Source organism: Diceros bicornis, chromosome 27, assembly GCF_020826845.1.
Source record: "Diceros bicornis minor isolate mBicDic1 chromosome 27, mDicBic1.mat.cur, whole genome shotgun sequence".
Lineage (NCBI taxonomy): Eukaryota > Metazoa > Chordata > Mammalia > Perissodactyla > Rhinocerotidae > Diceros > Diceros bicornis.
Window position 1 is genome coordinate 31230026 of NC_080766.1, and position 16183 is coordinate 31246208.

At 35.6% G+C, this 16183-nt stretch overlaps 1 protein-coding gene across 1 annotated transcript; it reads right to left on the minus strand.

Moving 5' to 3' along the window:
- Positions 1-15976: 15976 nt before the first annotated feature.
- Positions 15977-16183, minus strand: LOC131393021 (keratin-associated protein 19-3-like). Its single transcript, XM_058523394.1, has one exon. The coding sequence runs from the start codon at positions 16181-16183 to the stop codon at positions 15977-15979; it is 207 nt and encodes a 68-aa protein (XP_058379377.1).

Below are 16183 nucleotides of genomic sequence, written 5' to 3' on the forward strand. Positions count from 1 at the left end.
AATAAAAAAAAATACAAAAGCACATATATTATGTAATAATTTGTAGTAGTAATAAGAATTCTTGGCCATTTGTCTTAAACCAAAGGGACATATATATTTTTCTAAGTATTTGGATTTATTTTCTAAATAAAATTTTAGTATTCAAAAAGATACTCTGCTCAGTAGTAATGGTAAGGACAAGTTCATAGAATGTTAAAATGCCTTGGCATAAAATTGGTACAACATCCTTATTTTACAGATGTGGAGAAGAAGTTGGGTGAACTCTGGAAGCAGTATACAAGATATGAGTGTGATGCGTTAAGTGATGTATGATGCTGACACTATGCCACCCTTTGGAATAAAAGTTAAAAAAATTAACTCCACAGATAAACTCATAACTCAAGTCACCATAGACTACTTATTTGTGTTTCCAAAAGGAAAGAAGAGACATGTTTCTTCTTTAAGGTTATTATATCAGCTACATTATATAAATTGGCTTCGAAAAACACTTGCATCTACTCAGTCATTATAATCAGGTGTCTATGGGAACAACATATATTATTACTAAAAATAAGAAATCATTGCTAAAGCCCAATCAACACCGAAGAAGCATGATACTCATAAATCACTGCTTTTTTACAACGATAATAAGTAGATTCAAACTGAAAACACAAAGAGAAAAATAATGTCTCACACAGTCACTGTGAAAGATATAAACTTAGTATCAGGGTCAAGGTCAAGCAAATGTTGAAAAGTTACTGCACAAGCACAACCACAAAGTTAAATGAGCTGTGGGTAAAACTGACTTTCTAAATTGATGAATTAATACCATCAAATGGGTCAAATAGCTTGTATAAGATGCTATAATCTTGATGTTCTTTGCTATTAAATCTTTACTAAGATTGAGTTGCCATTTCTTCTTATAAGTCTTTTGACACAAATGTAGATATTTTTTTTTGCCCAGACACTGAATATTTGATGCATCAAAAATACCAGATAAAAACAAAAAATAAATATCTAGGAATTGCTCTACATGTTGCAAAATCAACTTGTTTGATCGTTTGCTTGGACTGACTCATTTTAATTGCTCTAGACTTTAGTTTTTCGCTAGCGTCTGATGCTGTTGCTGAGTTAACAATTATACATTTGCTTTTTCTGGTTTTAAATATTATGGTTTTAAATTTTAATATTTAAATTTAAATATTTGGTTTTAAATATTCTATATTCAAACCAATTTAAATATTTCAAATATTCTATATTTCCTACCACTCAGAATAAATTAAAAAAGACTTCCATAGCAACCAAACGTCCTCATTTGAAAGAACGTAACTGATATAACCCTCACATGAAAGAATCCACCAGAAGAATAATGTCTTTTGAATCACACTTCATCTCAGACACGAGAGTACCTCATGAGTTTCTTTCTTTCTTCCCATAGAAACTTCCTTCCACATGATACATCTGAGGTGCAAATTAAGCAGCCTGGAAGATTACAATGCGACATGTAAGGTATCAAAGTTAAGATTTATTCTACAACAATTAAATACTGAACTAGTCACTCATGGAAATGATTTGGGAAAAAAATGTCATACTTTAAAGATCCTCTGCAAATGATCAAAATAGGCCCCAGTGGTGGGACAAAGATGATATTAACTCAATGAATGCAGAATGTGAGTATCCCGTTAATGGGTGTTGAATTGATTACTGAGAACATATACCTTCCATGGCCAGACAGAGGCCAGAATATTATTTTTACTCTGTGTTCTAAAGTCCTCATCTCCACAGCCAAAATGAGAATGGTGACTTAAACCACTGACATCACCATACTCATCACAAAGGTGTGGAAGCCTGGATTGTCAATGACCACAGCTTACTCTGTTACAGGAATGAATTCAGTTGGGTAGTAAAAGCCGAGTTATTTGAGCTTAAATGTCATTCTCTAAGCAGTGACTTTACAAATCCTCAGAAGTGGGGCTGGTAAAGCCTGCAGCCTTTATATCTCAAATGGTGTATGAGCACCCAAAACCCTTTAATATTCCCTTGATTCTAACAAGGGAGGAACTCCTCCATGTTAACATGTTTTAATTTAGTATTCCTTTAATCAACTTTGCGCTTATTAAAGGTAATTTTTTCACCCTCAAAGCCTTGGCTTTTATCTTGCCCTGGTTGAGATTCCCATAAACTTACTCCATGATATGAGACAATCCCCAACTGTATTTCAAAAGATTATTTTGGCTCACTAATTATATGTGTCTGATTCTGACATTCTCTGAAAGGAGATATTTTATGTAAATGTCATGATCTGTCCACCATTATTCAAAACCAATCTCTATTAAAGGATTATCACTTCAACTGAGTCCCTGAGACTGACTCATCTTTCAATTTAGTAATAATAATAGTAAGAATAATAAGTGTTTATTCAAATATATTGTGTGCTGGGAACTTTAGATGTATTAATTTATTTAATACAATCATCCTGTGAGGTAGATACTATTATTACTCTCATTTCATAGATGGTTTAGAGAGCTTAAGTAATAACATGCTCAAAGGGATCACAGCTGTTAAGTACGTAAGTTGGATTTGAACTTAGGTAAGCAGACTCAAGAGCCTATGTACTTTCCACTTGCCTGCGCTGCTGATTTAGAGGAACCCTCCAGAAAGGAAATGAGACAGACACTTCTTGATGGTGTTTTCTATAACACACTTAGATCACCTAAAAGCTTGAGGCATCATTTTTGTAGAGGTGGTTGATCTTTGGTTACTTCTTATCCATTTCCTTTTGGTCTCTGCTCCTCACCCCCGTCGCATCTATTCTTAGGAGCTCACTCACCACGTGCCCTTTCCTGGGTTCTAAGTCTCTCACTGTGTCACTCCCTGTGAGCCTGCCCTCTTGACACATCTCTTGCTCCAGATTTGTCTCTCCATTTTCTCCTTCTCCTATTCCCTTTTTCTCCCAACATTTTCGTGTCTGGTGTGCCAGGGACACAATTTTGGGGGTAATATACAGTCTGTCCTCCTCTCAACCCCCAGGAAATGAATTTACCATTCTAACCATGATCACAAGTCATAATCCTAAGTGCTAAGTGGTGATTTGATTTGACTTAGGGGAATTTTTATCACCTATAGAAAACTGGAAGGATTGTTTGGGAGGTGTATCAGTTAGGGTCTCCAGATAAACTGAATCAATTATATACATATACACACACATATACTATTGTAATATGTATATTATATACTTAATGTGTATATGTATATATACATTATGTATCTACTATGTACTACAGTATGTTCAAATATGTACTACTGTATAGTAGTATTTTTACTATACAACTATATATACTACTATATAGTAGTATATACAACTATTCATACTATACAATTGTATATACTATATATAGTAGTACATATAGTTGTATAGTAAATATTGTATAGTCTACAATACTATATTGTATATACAGTATATACAGTTATATATGGAGAGAGATATATAGTGTATCTATTTTTATATATATATATATATAAATACATAAAAAGATTTGTTTTAAGGAATTGGCTCACATGATTGTTGGGGCTAGCAAATCTCAAAAGGGAAGGAGAGGATGGCAAGCTGAAAATTCAGGCAGGAGTTGATGCTGCAGTCTTGAGCCAGAAATCCTTTGGGAAACCTCAGTTTTTGCTTAAGGCCTCCAAATGATTGGATTAGATCCACACACATTGCTTAAAGTGAACTGAATGTAGATGTTACCCACATCTCCAAAATACTCTCACAGTGTAAACCCTGACAGTTTTTCTTTTTTTTTTTTTTGTAATGCCAGTGGCTGATTTAAGCTTTGATTGTGGAGGAGGCATGCACTTCAAAGAGGCATCCACTTCAAAGACTGCTGTATTGAACAAACACGCTGCCAGCCACAAGACTAGATAAAGAGCCAGGCCACCTGCCCCTGCTGAGGCTCCTTTGTTTGAAAGATCTTGGTTGATTTCAATAGCTGACCATTTAGGCCACTTGTTTTTTCTCTTCTTGTGCTTTAAATTCTGACTCTTATCTTTTAAATTCACTAATAAATAATAAGCCTACAAAAACTTAGACCGCCCCTCTGAACCCCAATAAAAGCAGAACCCCAGGCCCATGCATGCTCTCTTTCTCTCCACCCGCAACCGCTCTGTGTGGCTGCAAGTGAGCTGTTTAATTTCCAGGTTCTGTAAGTAATAAACCTTTATTTTTTTCAAAGTTTTCTGATGGTTAGTGTTGAAAGGTATCTTGTAATCGTAATAAGAACCACAAGGACCAGTCCAACCACAACATTGGTGATCTCTATCGGGACACAACACACAGCAATGCCTAGATTCGTATTTGATTAAATCATTGGTACTATAGCCCAACCAAGCTGACACATAAAACCAGCCATCACAGGGGGTATTACTGAGGGATGAATCAGCTTATATCACTTAGCTAGGAGGACTGTGTACTTATTTTTATTCTGGGCTAAATCTGGTATAAAAGAAACTGTGTAGGTTCACTTTAAATTAGTTCTGTCATTGACATTTATTCCTTTTCTGGGGGGTGAGGAGCTACTTAGTAGCTAAGCCTTGTTCCAGAAGAAGGAGGAAGTATTGTGACTCTCAATACAGACTCTGACATCTTAGATACATGAATTAGGAAGGATCCCACCTACTCTTGGATCTTTGAGAAAGTGAAGCAAAGACAAAAGGATAACTCAGAATTCATCCAGAGTTGTGGTATCCCAAGCAGAAAGAATGGCACCAGCAGTGTCCGGAAGAAGCAGCAAGCAACTGTAATAGTGGCTGGAAGCAACCACGACTATAATGGAAAACGTGATATTGTAACAAGGCTATTGTAACATTGGCTTGGTTTCTATTCCAGCGGTCTTTACATCCTTGGGTCTTGTATAGCTTGTCAACCCAATCTCCCAGCTTACCAACAGGCTCTTTGAGTTACCCACATTCTCGTTAAATTTCTTCTTTTCGTCATTTCCATCTCTTTCAATCAAGAACCATGTCAGATATATCCTATTTCTCCTCACATTCTTTACTTCTGGAAGAAAAATACAAGATGAAGACAGTGATATTGGCTTGGCGAGCTTTCCTTTAACTCCATCTTTGCTTGTTAAATAGTGCAGGTTGAAGAGCGTTGAAGTAGACTGGTAGAGAGAACACGGGTTTTGGCCTCTTCATCTGGTACAAATGACTGTTGGAATGAGGGTTCTAATAATTTATTGTACTTGCATTGTGCATTTATTATCTGCCTAGGAAGCAATTCAGTGTGTCATGTGGGCTGTTTAAATCTTTTTAGAAAATTATTTCAGTTATAATTTTAACATAAAAATATAGCATAAAAGAAATTCAACTTATAATAAGATCATATAAAGTTTAATAGCCATCTAGTGTTTCAGCCATGAGGGAAATAAGAAAGTAAAACTTTTCATCCTATGAGTCTGTAATGAATTTCAATGTAAATTCATTAAAGTTGAGTAAATCTAGACTTAGATGAAGGAGCTCACTATTGAGCAGGGGAGAAAGTTAAGAAACATCACGTTATAGAATAAGGGTTATTGTGGAAAAAAGAAAATGTGTGAAACGAGTATAGTTGAGGACATACTTTGTTTCTTGGACCATGATGTAAGAGTAGTTTTTACATGCTAGGCCTTACAGGATGAGAAGGTGTTTCTATGGAATTAAATAGGGAAAAAAAGGTATGATAAGGAGATAAAAGTTTTAAGGTAATAATAATAGTAATAGCTAATGTCTATTGTTTACTCTGGGTCTATCGTTTACTCTGTGTTCTACAAACATTAGATCATTTAATGTTCATCACATTACAGGGAAAACAATAAAATTATCTTCAGTTTGCAGATAACAAAAAGAAGAGTTAATAAGGCAAAATAAATTGCCCAAGGACATAGAGTTAATCAACATTGATATTGCAGTCTGACTTCAAACTTTGGGCTTCTAACAATAAGATGGACATGAAGGAGAATGGATTCTTAAGATGCGAATGGAGTAAAAGTTGAGTTACAAAGCCTTCTTAGCGAATATTGTGATGAAGAGATAAAAAGACTTGAAGAGATAAAAAGTCTTGATAAATAGACTTGAAATAGGGAAGGAGAATTGGTAGTGAAGAACATGGGACCTCTTTGAGGAAGATTTAAACGGCAGAATTAAGGAGAATTAGTAATCAATAAATGACGAGAGGAGAAAAATTGAGAATTATTTTCATGAATGATTTTTCAATCTTGGCATATTAGATGGATGTAAATGCCAGAATGGAGGGTCTGGAGGCAGAAAGTGTACATGTGTGAGAAGAATATTCTATTAGTCAGAATATGATGAGATTCAGTTGCCTATGTAGACACATATTTTGAAACATTCCTCAAGGAGGAAAATATCAGAAGAAAGGCTAGATTGGGAGGGATACCATATTGTACAAATAAAAATACGCAGTGCCAGTTAAATTTGAATTTCAGACAAATGAATTTTTTTTAGTATAAGTATGTTCCATGTGATATTTTGCACATTCTTATTTTACAAACATATTTTTTGTTTATTGGAAATTCAAATTTTGCAGGTTGTCCTGTATTTTATCTGGCATTGCTATAGATTAGTGATATAGATTTGGGAGTCATCAGCTTGCGGAGACAAGATCATTGATTGCTTTCAGCAGGTGACACTACCTCAGAAAAATAATTTCTCAAAGGAAAGGATAGGCAATGGGGTCTTTGATAGAATGCAAAGCTTGGCCCCTTCCCTCATCTACTCTCTTTGCCTTATGACTGTGTAGTGTTCTCCCATTCTGATCTTGGCTCAGCTGTATAACATGCTCTGACAAATAAAATGAGACAGAATTAATAGTGTATCAGTTCTGGGTGTGAATGTCCAATATCCTTGCAGGTAGCTATTTAGCTATCATACGCCTGCCGTCTCTATCAGAACACATCTGGTCTAGCCTGTTGGAGAATGAGAAACATGTGGAACAGAGCCAATCACCCACTTACCCACACCAACAAGCAGCCAACTCCCAGTCATGCTAGTGACGGCAGCAAGGCCATCTCATTTCCCCCAGCTCTCAGATGGATAAGCATTAAACCAATTAAAAATACCACTGAGGTTTGTGGTTGTCATGCAGCAATGTCAAGGTAGCATGCAAGTAGAAGTCTTTTTTTTTTTTTCCTGAGGAAGATTCAACCTGAGCTAACATTCACTGCCAAACTTCCTCTTTTTGTATGTGAGGCCCCACCACAGTAGGGCCATTGACAAAAGAGTGGTGTAGGTCCGTGCCCAGGAACCAAACCCAGCCACTGAAGTGGAGCACACTGAACTTAATCACTAGGCCACCGGGGCTGGCCCAAGAATTCTTATAATCATCTTTGTTACGTGTGCTTAGGTACACGAACTTGTGCTTAGGTTGAAAATTCTTTACTTTTTAATTTATCATTGGGTATTATTATCTCATAACTCATTTTTGTGTGATTTGGAATAAGTAATTTAAGATCTCCAAACTATAATTTCTTCACCTATTTCACTGGAATAACAATAGCTATCTCTTTTTTTTTTTAATTGAGGCAACGTTGGTTTATAACATTATATAAATTTCAGGTGTACATCATTATATTTCAATTTCTTTGTAGATTACATCATGTTCACCACTCAAAGTATAATTGCCACCTATCACCATACACATGTGCCCTTTTACCCCTTTTGTCCTCGCTGCTCCCTCCTTCCCCTGTGGTAACTACCAATCTATTCTCTGTGTCTATGTGTTTGTTTGTTGTTGTTGTTCTTGTTGTTTTTTATCTTCCACATATAGAGTGAAATAATATGGTATTTGGCTTTCTCCATCTGACTTATTTCTCTTAGCGTAATGCCTTCAAGGTCCACCCATGTTGTCTCAAGTGGCAAGATGTCATCTTTTTTTATTGCTGAGTAGACTTCCATTGTATATATATACCACATCTTCTTTATCCATTCATCCATTGATGGGCACTTAGGTTGTTTCCAAGTCTTAGCTATTGTGAATAATGCTGCAATGAAGATAGGGGTACATATCTTTTTAAATTAGTGCTTACATGTTCTTTGGATAAATACCCAGAAGTAGAATAGCTGGATAATATGGTAGTTTTATTTTTAATTTTTTGAGGAATCTCCATGCTGTTTTCCATAGTGGCTGGACCAGTTTACATTCCCACCAGCAGTGAATGAGAGTACCCTTTTCTCCACATCCTCTCCAACACTTATTTCCTGTCCTTTTAATAATAGCCATTCCTACGGGCATGGAGTGATATCTCATTGTTGTTTTTATTTGCATTTCCAAATAATTAGTGATGTTGAACATCTTTTCATATGCCTGTTGGTCATCTGTATATCTTCTTTGGAAGAATGTCTGTTCAGATCCTCTGTCCATTTTTTAACTGGATTGTTTGGTTTTTTGTGGTTGAGTTGTATAAGTTCTTTATATATTTTGGATATTAATCCCTTATCGGATATATGATTTGCAAATATTTTCTCTCAGTTGGTAGTTTGTCTTTTCATTTTGTTGATGGTTTCCTTTGCAGTGCAGAAGCTTTTTAATTTGGTGTAATCCCAAATCCCAAATCCCATTTGTTTATTTTTTCTTTTGTTTCCCTTGTCTGAGGAGACATGATATCTGAAAAGATACTGCTAAGGCCAATGTCAAACAGAATACTGTCTATGTTTTCTTCTATGAGTTTTATGGTTTCAGGTCTTACATTAAAGTCTTTAACCAATTGTGAGTCAATTTTTGTGTCTGGTGTAAGATAGTGGTCTATTTTCATTTTTTTGCATGTAGTTGTCCAGTTTTCACAACACCATTTATTGAAGAGACTGTCCTTTCTCCATTGTATGTTCTTGGCTCCTTTGTCGAAAATTAGCTGTCCATAGATGTGTGGGTTTATTTCTGGGCTCTCAATTGTGTTCCATTGATCTGTGTGTCTGTTTTTGTGCAGTATCATGCTGCTTTGGTTACTATAGCTCTGTGCTATATTTTGAAATCGGGGAGTGTGATACTCCAAGCTTTATTCTTTTTTCTCAGGATTGCTTTTGCTCTTCAGGCTCTTCTCCTGTTTCATTTAAATTTTAGGATTCTTTGTTCTATTTCTGTGAAAAATGTCATTGGGACCTTGTTAGAGATTGCATTAAATCTGTATATTACTTTAGGAAGTGTGGACATTTTAACTATGTTAATTCTTCTAATCCATGAGCATGGAATAGCTTTCCATTTCTTTGTGTCTTCTTTGATTTCTTTCAAAAATGTTTTAAAGTTTTAGTGTACAGATCTTTCACTTCTATGGTAAAATTTATTCCTAGACATTTTATTCTTTTTGTTGCAATTGTAAATGGGATTGTATTCTTGTTTTCTCTTTTTGCTATTTCATTATTAGTGTATAAAAATACAACCAATTTTTGTACATTGTTTTTGCACCTGGCTACTTTACTATATCCATTTATCATTTCTAGTAGTTTTTTGGTGGATTCTTGAGGGTTTTCTATATATAAAATCATGTCATCTGCAAATAGTGGTGGTTTTACTTCTTTCTTTCCAATTTGGATCCTTGTTATTTCTTTTTCTTATCTGATTGCTCTGGCTAGACCTTCCAATACTATGTTAAATAAGAGTGGTGAAAGTGGGCATCATTTCTTGTTCTTGTTCTTAGAGGGATAGCTTTCAGTTTTTCACTAGTGAGTATGATGCAAGCTGTAGGTTTGTCACATATGACCTTTATCATGTTGAGGTACTTTCCTTCTATACCCATTTTATTCAGAGTTTTTATCATAAATAAATGCTGTATCTTGTCAAGTGCTTTCTCTGCATCTATCGAGATGATTGTGTGATTTTTATTCTTTATTTTATCAATGTGGTGTATCATCCTGATTGGTTTGCAGATATTGAACCATCCCTGCATAGCTGGAATAAATCCCACTTGATCATAGTGTATGATCTTTGTAATGTATTATTGTATTTGAATTGCTAATATTTTGTTGAGAATTTTTGCATTGATGTTTATCAGTGATATTGGCCTGTAATTTTCTTTTTTGTGTTGTCTTTGTCTCGTCTTGGCATCAGGGTAATGTTGCCTCATAGAATGAGTTAGGAAGCTTCCCATCCTCTTCAATTTTGGGGACAGTTCAAGAAGGATAAGTATTAAATCTTCTTTGAATATTTGGTAGAATTCACTGGGGAAGCCATCTGGTTGTGAACTTTTGTTTTGGGGGATCTTTTTGATTACTGTTTTGATCTCCTTACTAGTGATTGGTCTATTCAGATTCTCTTTTCCTGATTCAGTTTTAGAAGGTTGTATAATTCTAAGAATTTATCCATTTCTTCTATCTTATCCAATTTGTTGGTGTATAGCTGTTCACAGTATTCTCTGATAATCTTTCATATTTCTGTGGTGTCTGTTGTAATTTCTTCTCTTTCATTTCTGACTTTATTTATTTGAGCCTTCTTTTTTTCTTGGCCAGTCTAACTAAAAAATTTGTCAATTTTGTTTATCTTTTCAAAGAACCAGCTCTTAGTTTCATTGATCTTTTCAATTGTCTTTTTGGTCTCTATTTCATTTATTTTCTCTCTGATTTTTATTATTCCCTTCCTTTACTGATTTGGGCTTCGTTTGTTCTTCTTTTCCCAGTTCCTTTAGGTGTATTGTTAGATTTTTTATTTGAGTTTTTTCAGGTAGGCCTTTATTGCTAAATTTTCCTCTTAGTACCGCTTTTGCTGTATCCCACAGATTTTGGTATGCAGCATTTTCATTTTCATTTGTCTCCAGGTATTTGTTGATTTCTCATTTGATTTCTTCATTGACTCAATAGTTGTTTAGCAGCATTTTGTTTAATCTCCACATATTTGTGGCTTTTCCCATTTTCTTTTGGTGGTTGATTTCTGGTTTCATACTGTTGTGGTCAGAAAAGACGCTTGATATTATTTCAGTCTTCTTAAATTAATTGAGATTTGTTTTGTGGCCTCATATGTGATCTATTCTGGAGAATGTTCCATATGTATTCAAAAAGAATGTGTATTCTGCAGTTTTTGGATGGAATGTTCTGTATATATCTACTAAGTCCATCTGATCTAATGTGTCGTTTAAGGCCAATGTTTCCTTATTGATCTTCTGTCTGGATGATCTATCCATTGATGTATGTGGAGTGTTAAAGTCTCCTACTATCATTGTGTTACTGTCAATTTCTGCTTTTACGTCTGAATATCTATCTCTTAAATTCTGAAGTTTAGGTGTGATAATGTCAGGTAAAGTAAGTACACACTAAATGAAAGTTATTATTAGTTACATTGATGTTGGCTTATGGTTATGCCTTTGTATCAAGCAGAATGTCTAGCATATGATAAATGGTTAGTAAATATCTATACAAAAGATGAATAAAGCATGATGTTTAAAATGAAAATAAAAGCTATTTTTTTCAATTTCATGAATAGAATCATATTATTATAATAAAAGGATTCCTAATTTAATGGAAAATGTGGTATATAAATAAATAATTAATCGATTGGTGCTATCATAGATTTACTTGGTATATATTTTATGAAATACTTTCTATAGATCAGGCATTGCTCTAGGCACTGAAGATTCAGCAGTAAGTTAAAAAGATTGAGTCTTTGCCCATATGGAGTTTACATTTCCTGGGGAAGACACACACTAGGTGAATAAAGAAGCAAATATATAACACCCATTGGTGATAAGCGCTATAAGGAAAAAGTTGTATAAGGGACCAGATCCAAAAAGGTAGTCAGGAAGTGGCATTTGTACCTGATGCTGTCAGGTGCCTTGTTGGATAAGGGAAGGCATCCCAACAGAGATAATAATTATGTTGATTTTTGAAGATGGGTAGGATCTCATTATGAACAGTGAAGAGCATACTATCTGAGGTGAGGGAACAGCTAGGATAAAGACAAATATTTGAGAAAGATTATGGATTATTTAGGTAATTACACATATTAATTCAGTCAGTGTTTATTGAGCTTCATATCTGGGGGACAAACTCTATGGTCCCTGCTCTTCTGCAAATAGATTTTTAACTGAATTATCTTAGACTTTTTCTACATCAGCACATTGAGAGCTGCATTGTTTTCTCTATAATGGCATTTTGTGTCATCCCAAGACACATAAGGAGCCATTTTAAACAAAAGGCCTTTAACAAAGGGACTAAAGGATAAGGGGAGGGTTTGAGTCCTAGAAACCAGATAAAAATAGATGAGAAGATATAGCCATAGTCTAAGTGACAAATGATGACTATGGGCTTTAAAAACTGGGTAAAGTGAGATATATACATTAAGAATGTAGTACAAAACAGTTACCAATTGGCTATAGAGATGAGTGAAGAGACATAGAAAGCCTCTACAAATTCTGACCTGAGTAACTGTATGGAACATGGTGCCATTATCAACCAATTGGACAATAGAATCCATGTGCTCTGGGTTTCTATAGCCCATATCAAGGTGCTTGGCAGAAACATAACTAAATATATAACAATATTAAGCCTCAGAATCTCCAAGTTCATAGCTAGAGCCATAGATAGAGCCATAGCTTTGCCCCTGTCCTCCATATTTTGGAGAACAGCAATTACATTTGTCGAAAATATTTTAAAAATCCTTTTATTCAGACTTTGAAAATTGATCAGGTATACTGAATTTTTATCCTATGCACATATATGATAAAATATTTACTAAACTACTCTTTCATATTAATAGACAATTTTTCATTAATTAAAGGGTTTTTACATTGATTTTTATCATTAAATTGCCTATGACCAATTTGAGTTCAGTAATGAGATGTGATTATGATTATATCTCTAAAACACTTCTCAGTGGAGGTAAGAAATTTTACTTTTTGTATCCATGTTTCAAGGCATTATTCTCCCTCCAATTCTATCTTTTAATATTAATCCTGGATCCTAAATTATGCAATCTCTGTTCATTAGTATACCGGGGGTACACCTAACACTATTATGCCTTTTTCAAAGTTAGGACATACATCTTTTTTTTTTTTTCTTTTTTTTTTGTGAGGAGATCAGCCCTGTGCTAACATCTGCCAATCCTCCCCTTTGTTTGCTGAGGAAGACTGGTCCTGGGCTAACATCTGTGCCCATCTTCCTCCACTTTATATGGGATGCTGCCACCGCATGGCTTGCCACGCAGTGCGTTGCTGTGCACCCGGGATCCGAACCCGGGAACCCCAGGCCGCTGCAGCAGAACGTGCGCACTTAACCGCCTGCGCCACCGGGCCGGCCCCAGCACGCACATCTTTTATCAGGAGATTTCCCCCCTACTTATATTCAGAAGAAATGTACATTCTAAAATCTTACTGATATAATAAATGTAAACAAAAGTTTTCCCAAAAGGACTATTTAGTGACCTCAATTTAGCAACGTGTTTCACATTCCCAGCTTCCAATTCTTTACCAGTCTAAGCAAGAACATAACCATAGCTTTTGCAATATGCTTCTAAAAGCCGTGACACTCAGGAGATTCACTAATTATGTTTGAGCACAAATCAAATTTAATAGCATCTGGACAGTTCAAATCAGAAATCGAAAAGACCTTCAAATAAGGCCAGCATTTAAACCTAATAGGTATGGTACGAGGTCATACTTAGTAGGGTATACTGTCTCTCTGGAGACAATTGTGTTGAGCAATCACATATTATATATTCTAAGTAATGGTTCTCTAAAAGGCTCAAAATCTTTTTATATGTTCATCAGGGCAAGCTTTATATATATTTACAGTCCTTATAGAGCATATGTAAATGCTCAAATCAGTTCACATATTGTTAAATCTTAGACGATGGAAAATGAAAAATCCAAGATGTAAACCATACAGCATAGTAACTACCATTATCATTATTATTAATCTACAGGGATCATTTCACTGCACTTTTTGGTTAAAGCATAGAGTAATTATCTCAAGAACTCTTCTGTTTTATCCCAGGGATTTAGAACATACTAAGATTTATGTATCACTAGCAAGACTAAATGCATGCAAAGAGGATCTGCTGGAGATTCTTTGAATGCATGCTTTCCAGTTTAATAGCACTTGGGCATGTATTCACTCTGGTTCTCATGCCATCCTCACAAAAACATGTAAGGCATACTCTATGTAAGTCACCAGGCCCTTGATCTATGAATTCTTCTCTCTTTTTTTCCTTTCCTTTTGCTTCTCTTTTTGGTTTTCTGAATTGAAATCTAAACTACATTGTAGGTAATGGTTTTTCTGTGGGAAATTGTTCATATAGTAATATTCCTTCTTTAGGTTTACAGAAAAATAATAAGAATTTCTCAAGAGGTAAGTAGTAGGGGTCCAAGGATGAATTTAACTGGTTCACACATGTCTGGCCATGTTGGACAAACTGTTGAAACAGGCTGCTCTGGGCCACTTTGAAAGTTAGCTGAGTGAGTTTCTAGAGGGGGAATCAGTCTGTGTTCATTGTTGTTCCAAGAGGCTTGTTCCAAGCGGTGAACTGATGGAATAAGCCTAAAGGAAAGTCACTCTGGAGAGACTGAAAAATTTTTCTGAGAGAGAATAAATCTTGAAGGAAGAAAGAGCCAGGTTCCTTGACCTTGACTGAGTAATGGAGCCAGAGTTGATAACCACGAGAGACTCTTATCAGTAAAGCATCTTGTGTGTTACTAAGGTTTGACTTTGTACCATCATCTATTCATTAGAAGATCTATAGATTATTAAGAGCCCTCTAATAGAGTACAAAAAGAAATCAGAAAAGGCCCCCCCACCCCTATTTTCCATAGAACACTGTACCGCTAGGTTCCAGTGCATCATGGCACTGGTAGGTGGATCAGCCTTATAAGGGACAAGGTCCCTCAGTAGATGCCAACTATAGAAGTGTAGTTCCTGCCCAGGAAATGAGTGATACTTCCCATTCTCCTCCCCTGCTCCAAAACAAAGGTTGGAAAAAAGCAAAAGCATGGTTGGCCAGATCAGTGATACCAAAAAGAGATTCGGCAGGGGAACAGATGTATAAGAAGAGCATAGAAGATATTTAGGACAGTAAAAATACTCTGTACAATGTTATAATGATGGACACATATCATTGTATATTTGTCCAAAACCATCAAATGTACAACACCAAAAATGAACCTTAAGGTAAACTGTGGACTTTGGGTGATTATGACGTGTCAATGTAGGTTCATCAATTGTAATCAATGCACCACCCTGGTGGAGGATGTTGATAGTGAGAGAGGCTGTGGGTGTGTGGGAGCAGAGAGTATATGGGAAATCTCAATATCTTCCTCTCAATTATTCTGTGAACCTAAAATTACTCTAAAAAATATTGTTTTTTAAAAAAGAAGATATTCAGCCAACAGTAATGTCACGCTGAAGAATGTACTTGAATGTACGTATGAGAATGACATAATTCTTCGTGATTCCATGAACACTTGAGGGACATTTGACGGGGCTGATATCCTAAGTAGACAGGGGGAACTTATTTTCATTTAGTGTTAATATGACACCCTATATGTGCTCAAGCTTATACAATATGGGGAACTAGAAACATTTGCATCATACTACGCCACATAGCCACAGACTCTCTGCTTCATAAGTAAAATTTTATATGAGTTGCAAAAGAAGATGTTAAAATAATAAAAATAAAAACATCAAAAATAACAAAACTATATGGTGAGTAATCAATTTATTAGACAAAAGTAAAATGCAAGTTTTCTCTAGACTCTTGCCAGAAAGGTGACATCATAGTAATGGTGGCAAGAAAACTAAACCAAAATGAGGATATCAAACTAGAATGGTTGTACATATTGAATATGCATTTAGATGGTAGGTTCTGGAGGTAAAAAGGCACCAAATATTCATAGAAGCAGTTTAACCGTTGATAAATAGCTGTCAATCGATCCTGGAGAAAATAAGATAGATGTTTTGGGAATGAAAGCACACGATAAGACCAAAGAAATCTGGAGGTTTTCCCTCTACATCCAATTTCAGCAAGTTTTCAGTAGAAGCTAGAGAATCCATATCCTCCACAGCCTGATGGGCGGGAGCAGCCATATCCAAGGCTTCCGAAGCCAGAGCCAAATCCGAAGCCTCCATAGTCCAGTCTGGGGAAGCTGCCACATCCGCAGCCATAGCCAGAGCCCAGGCCACTGAAGCCTCCAAAGCCATAGCCCAGGCCTCCGTAATAGTTGCTGAGGTGGCTCAT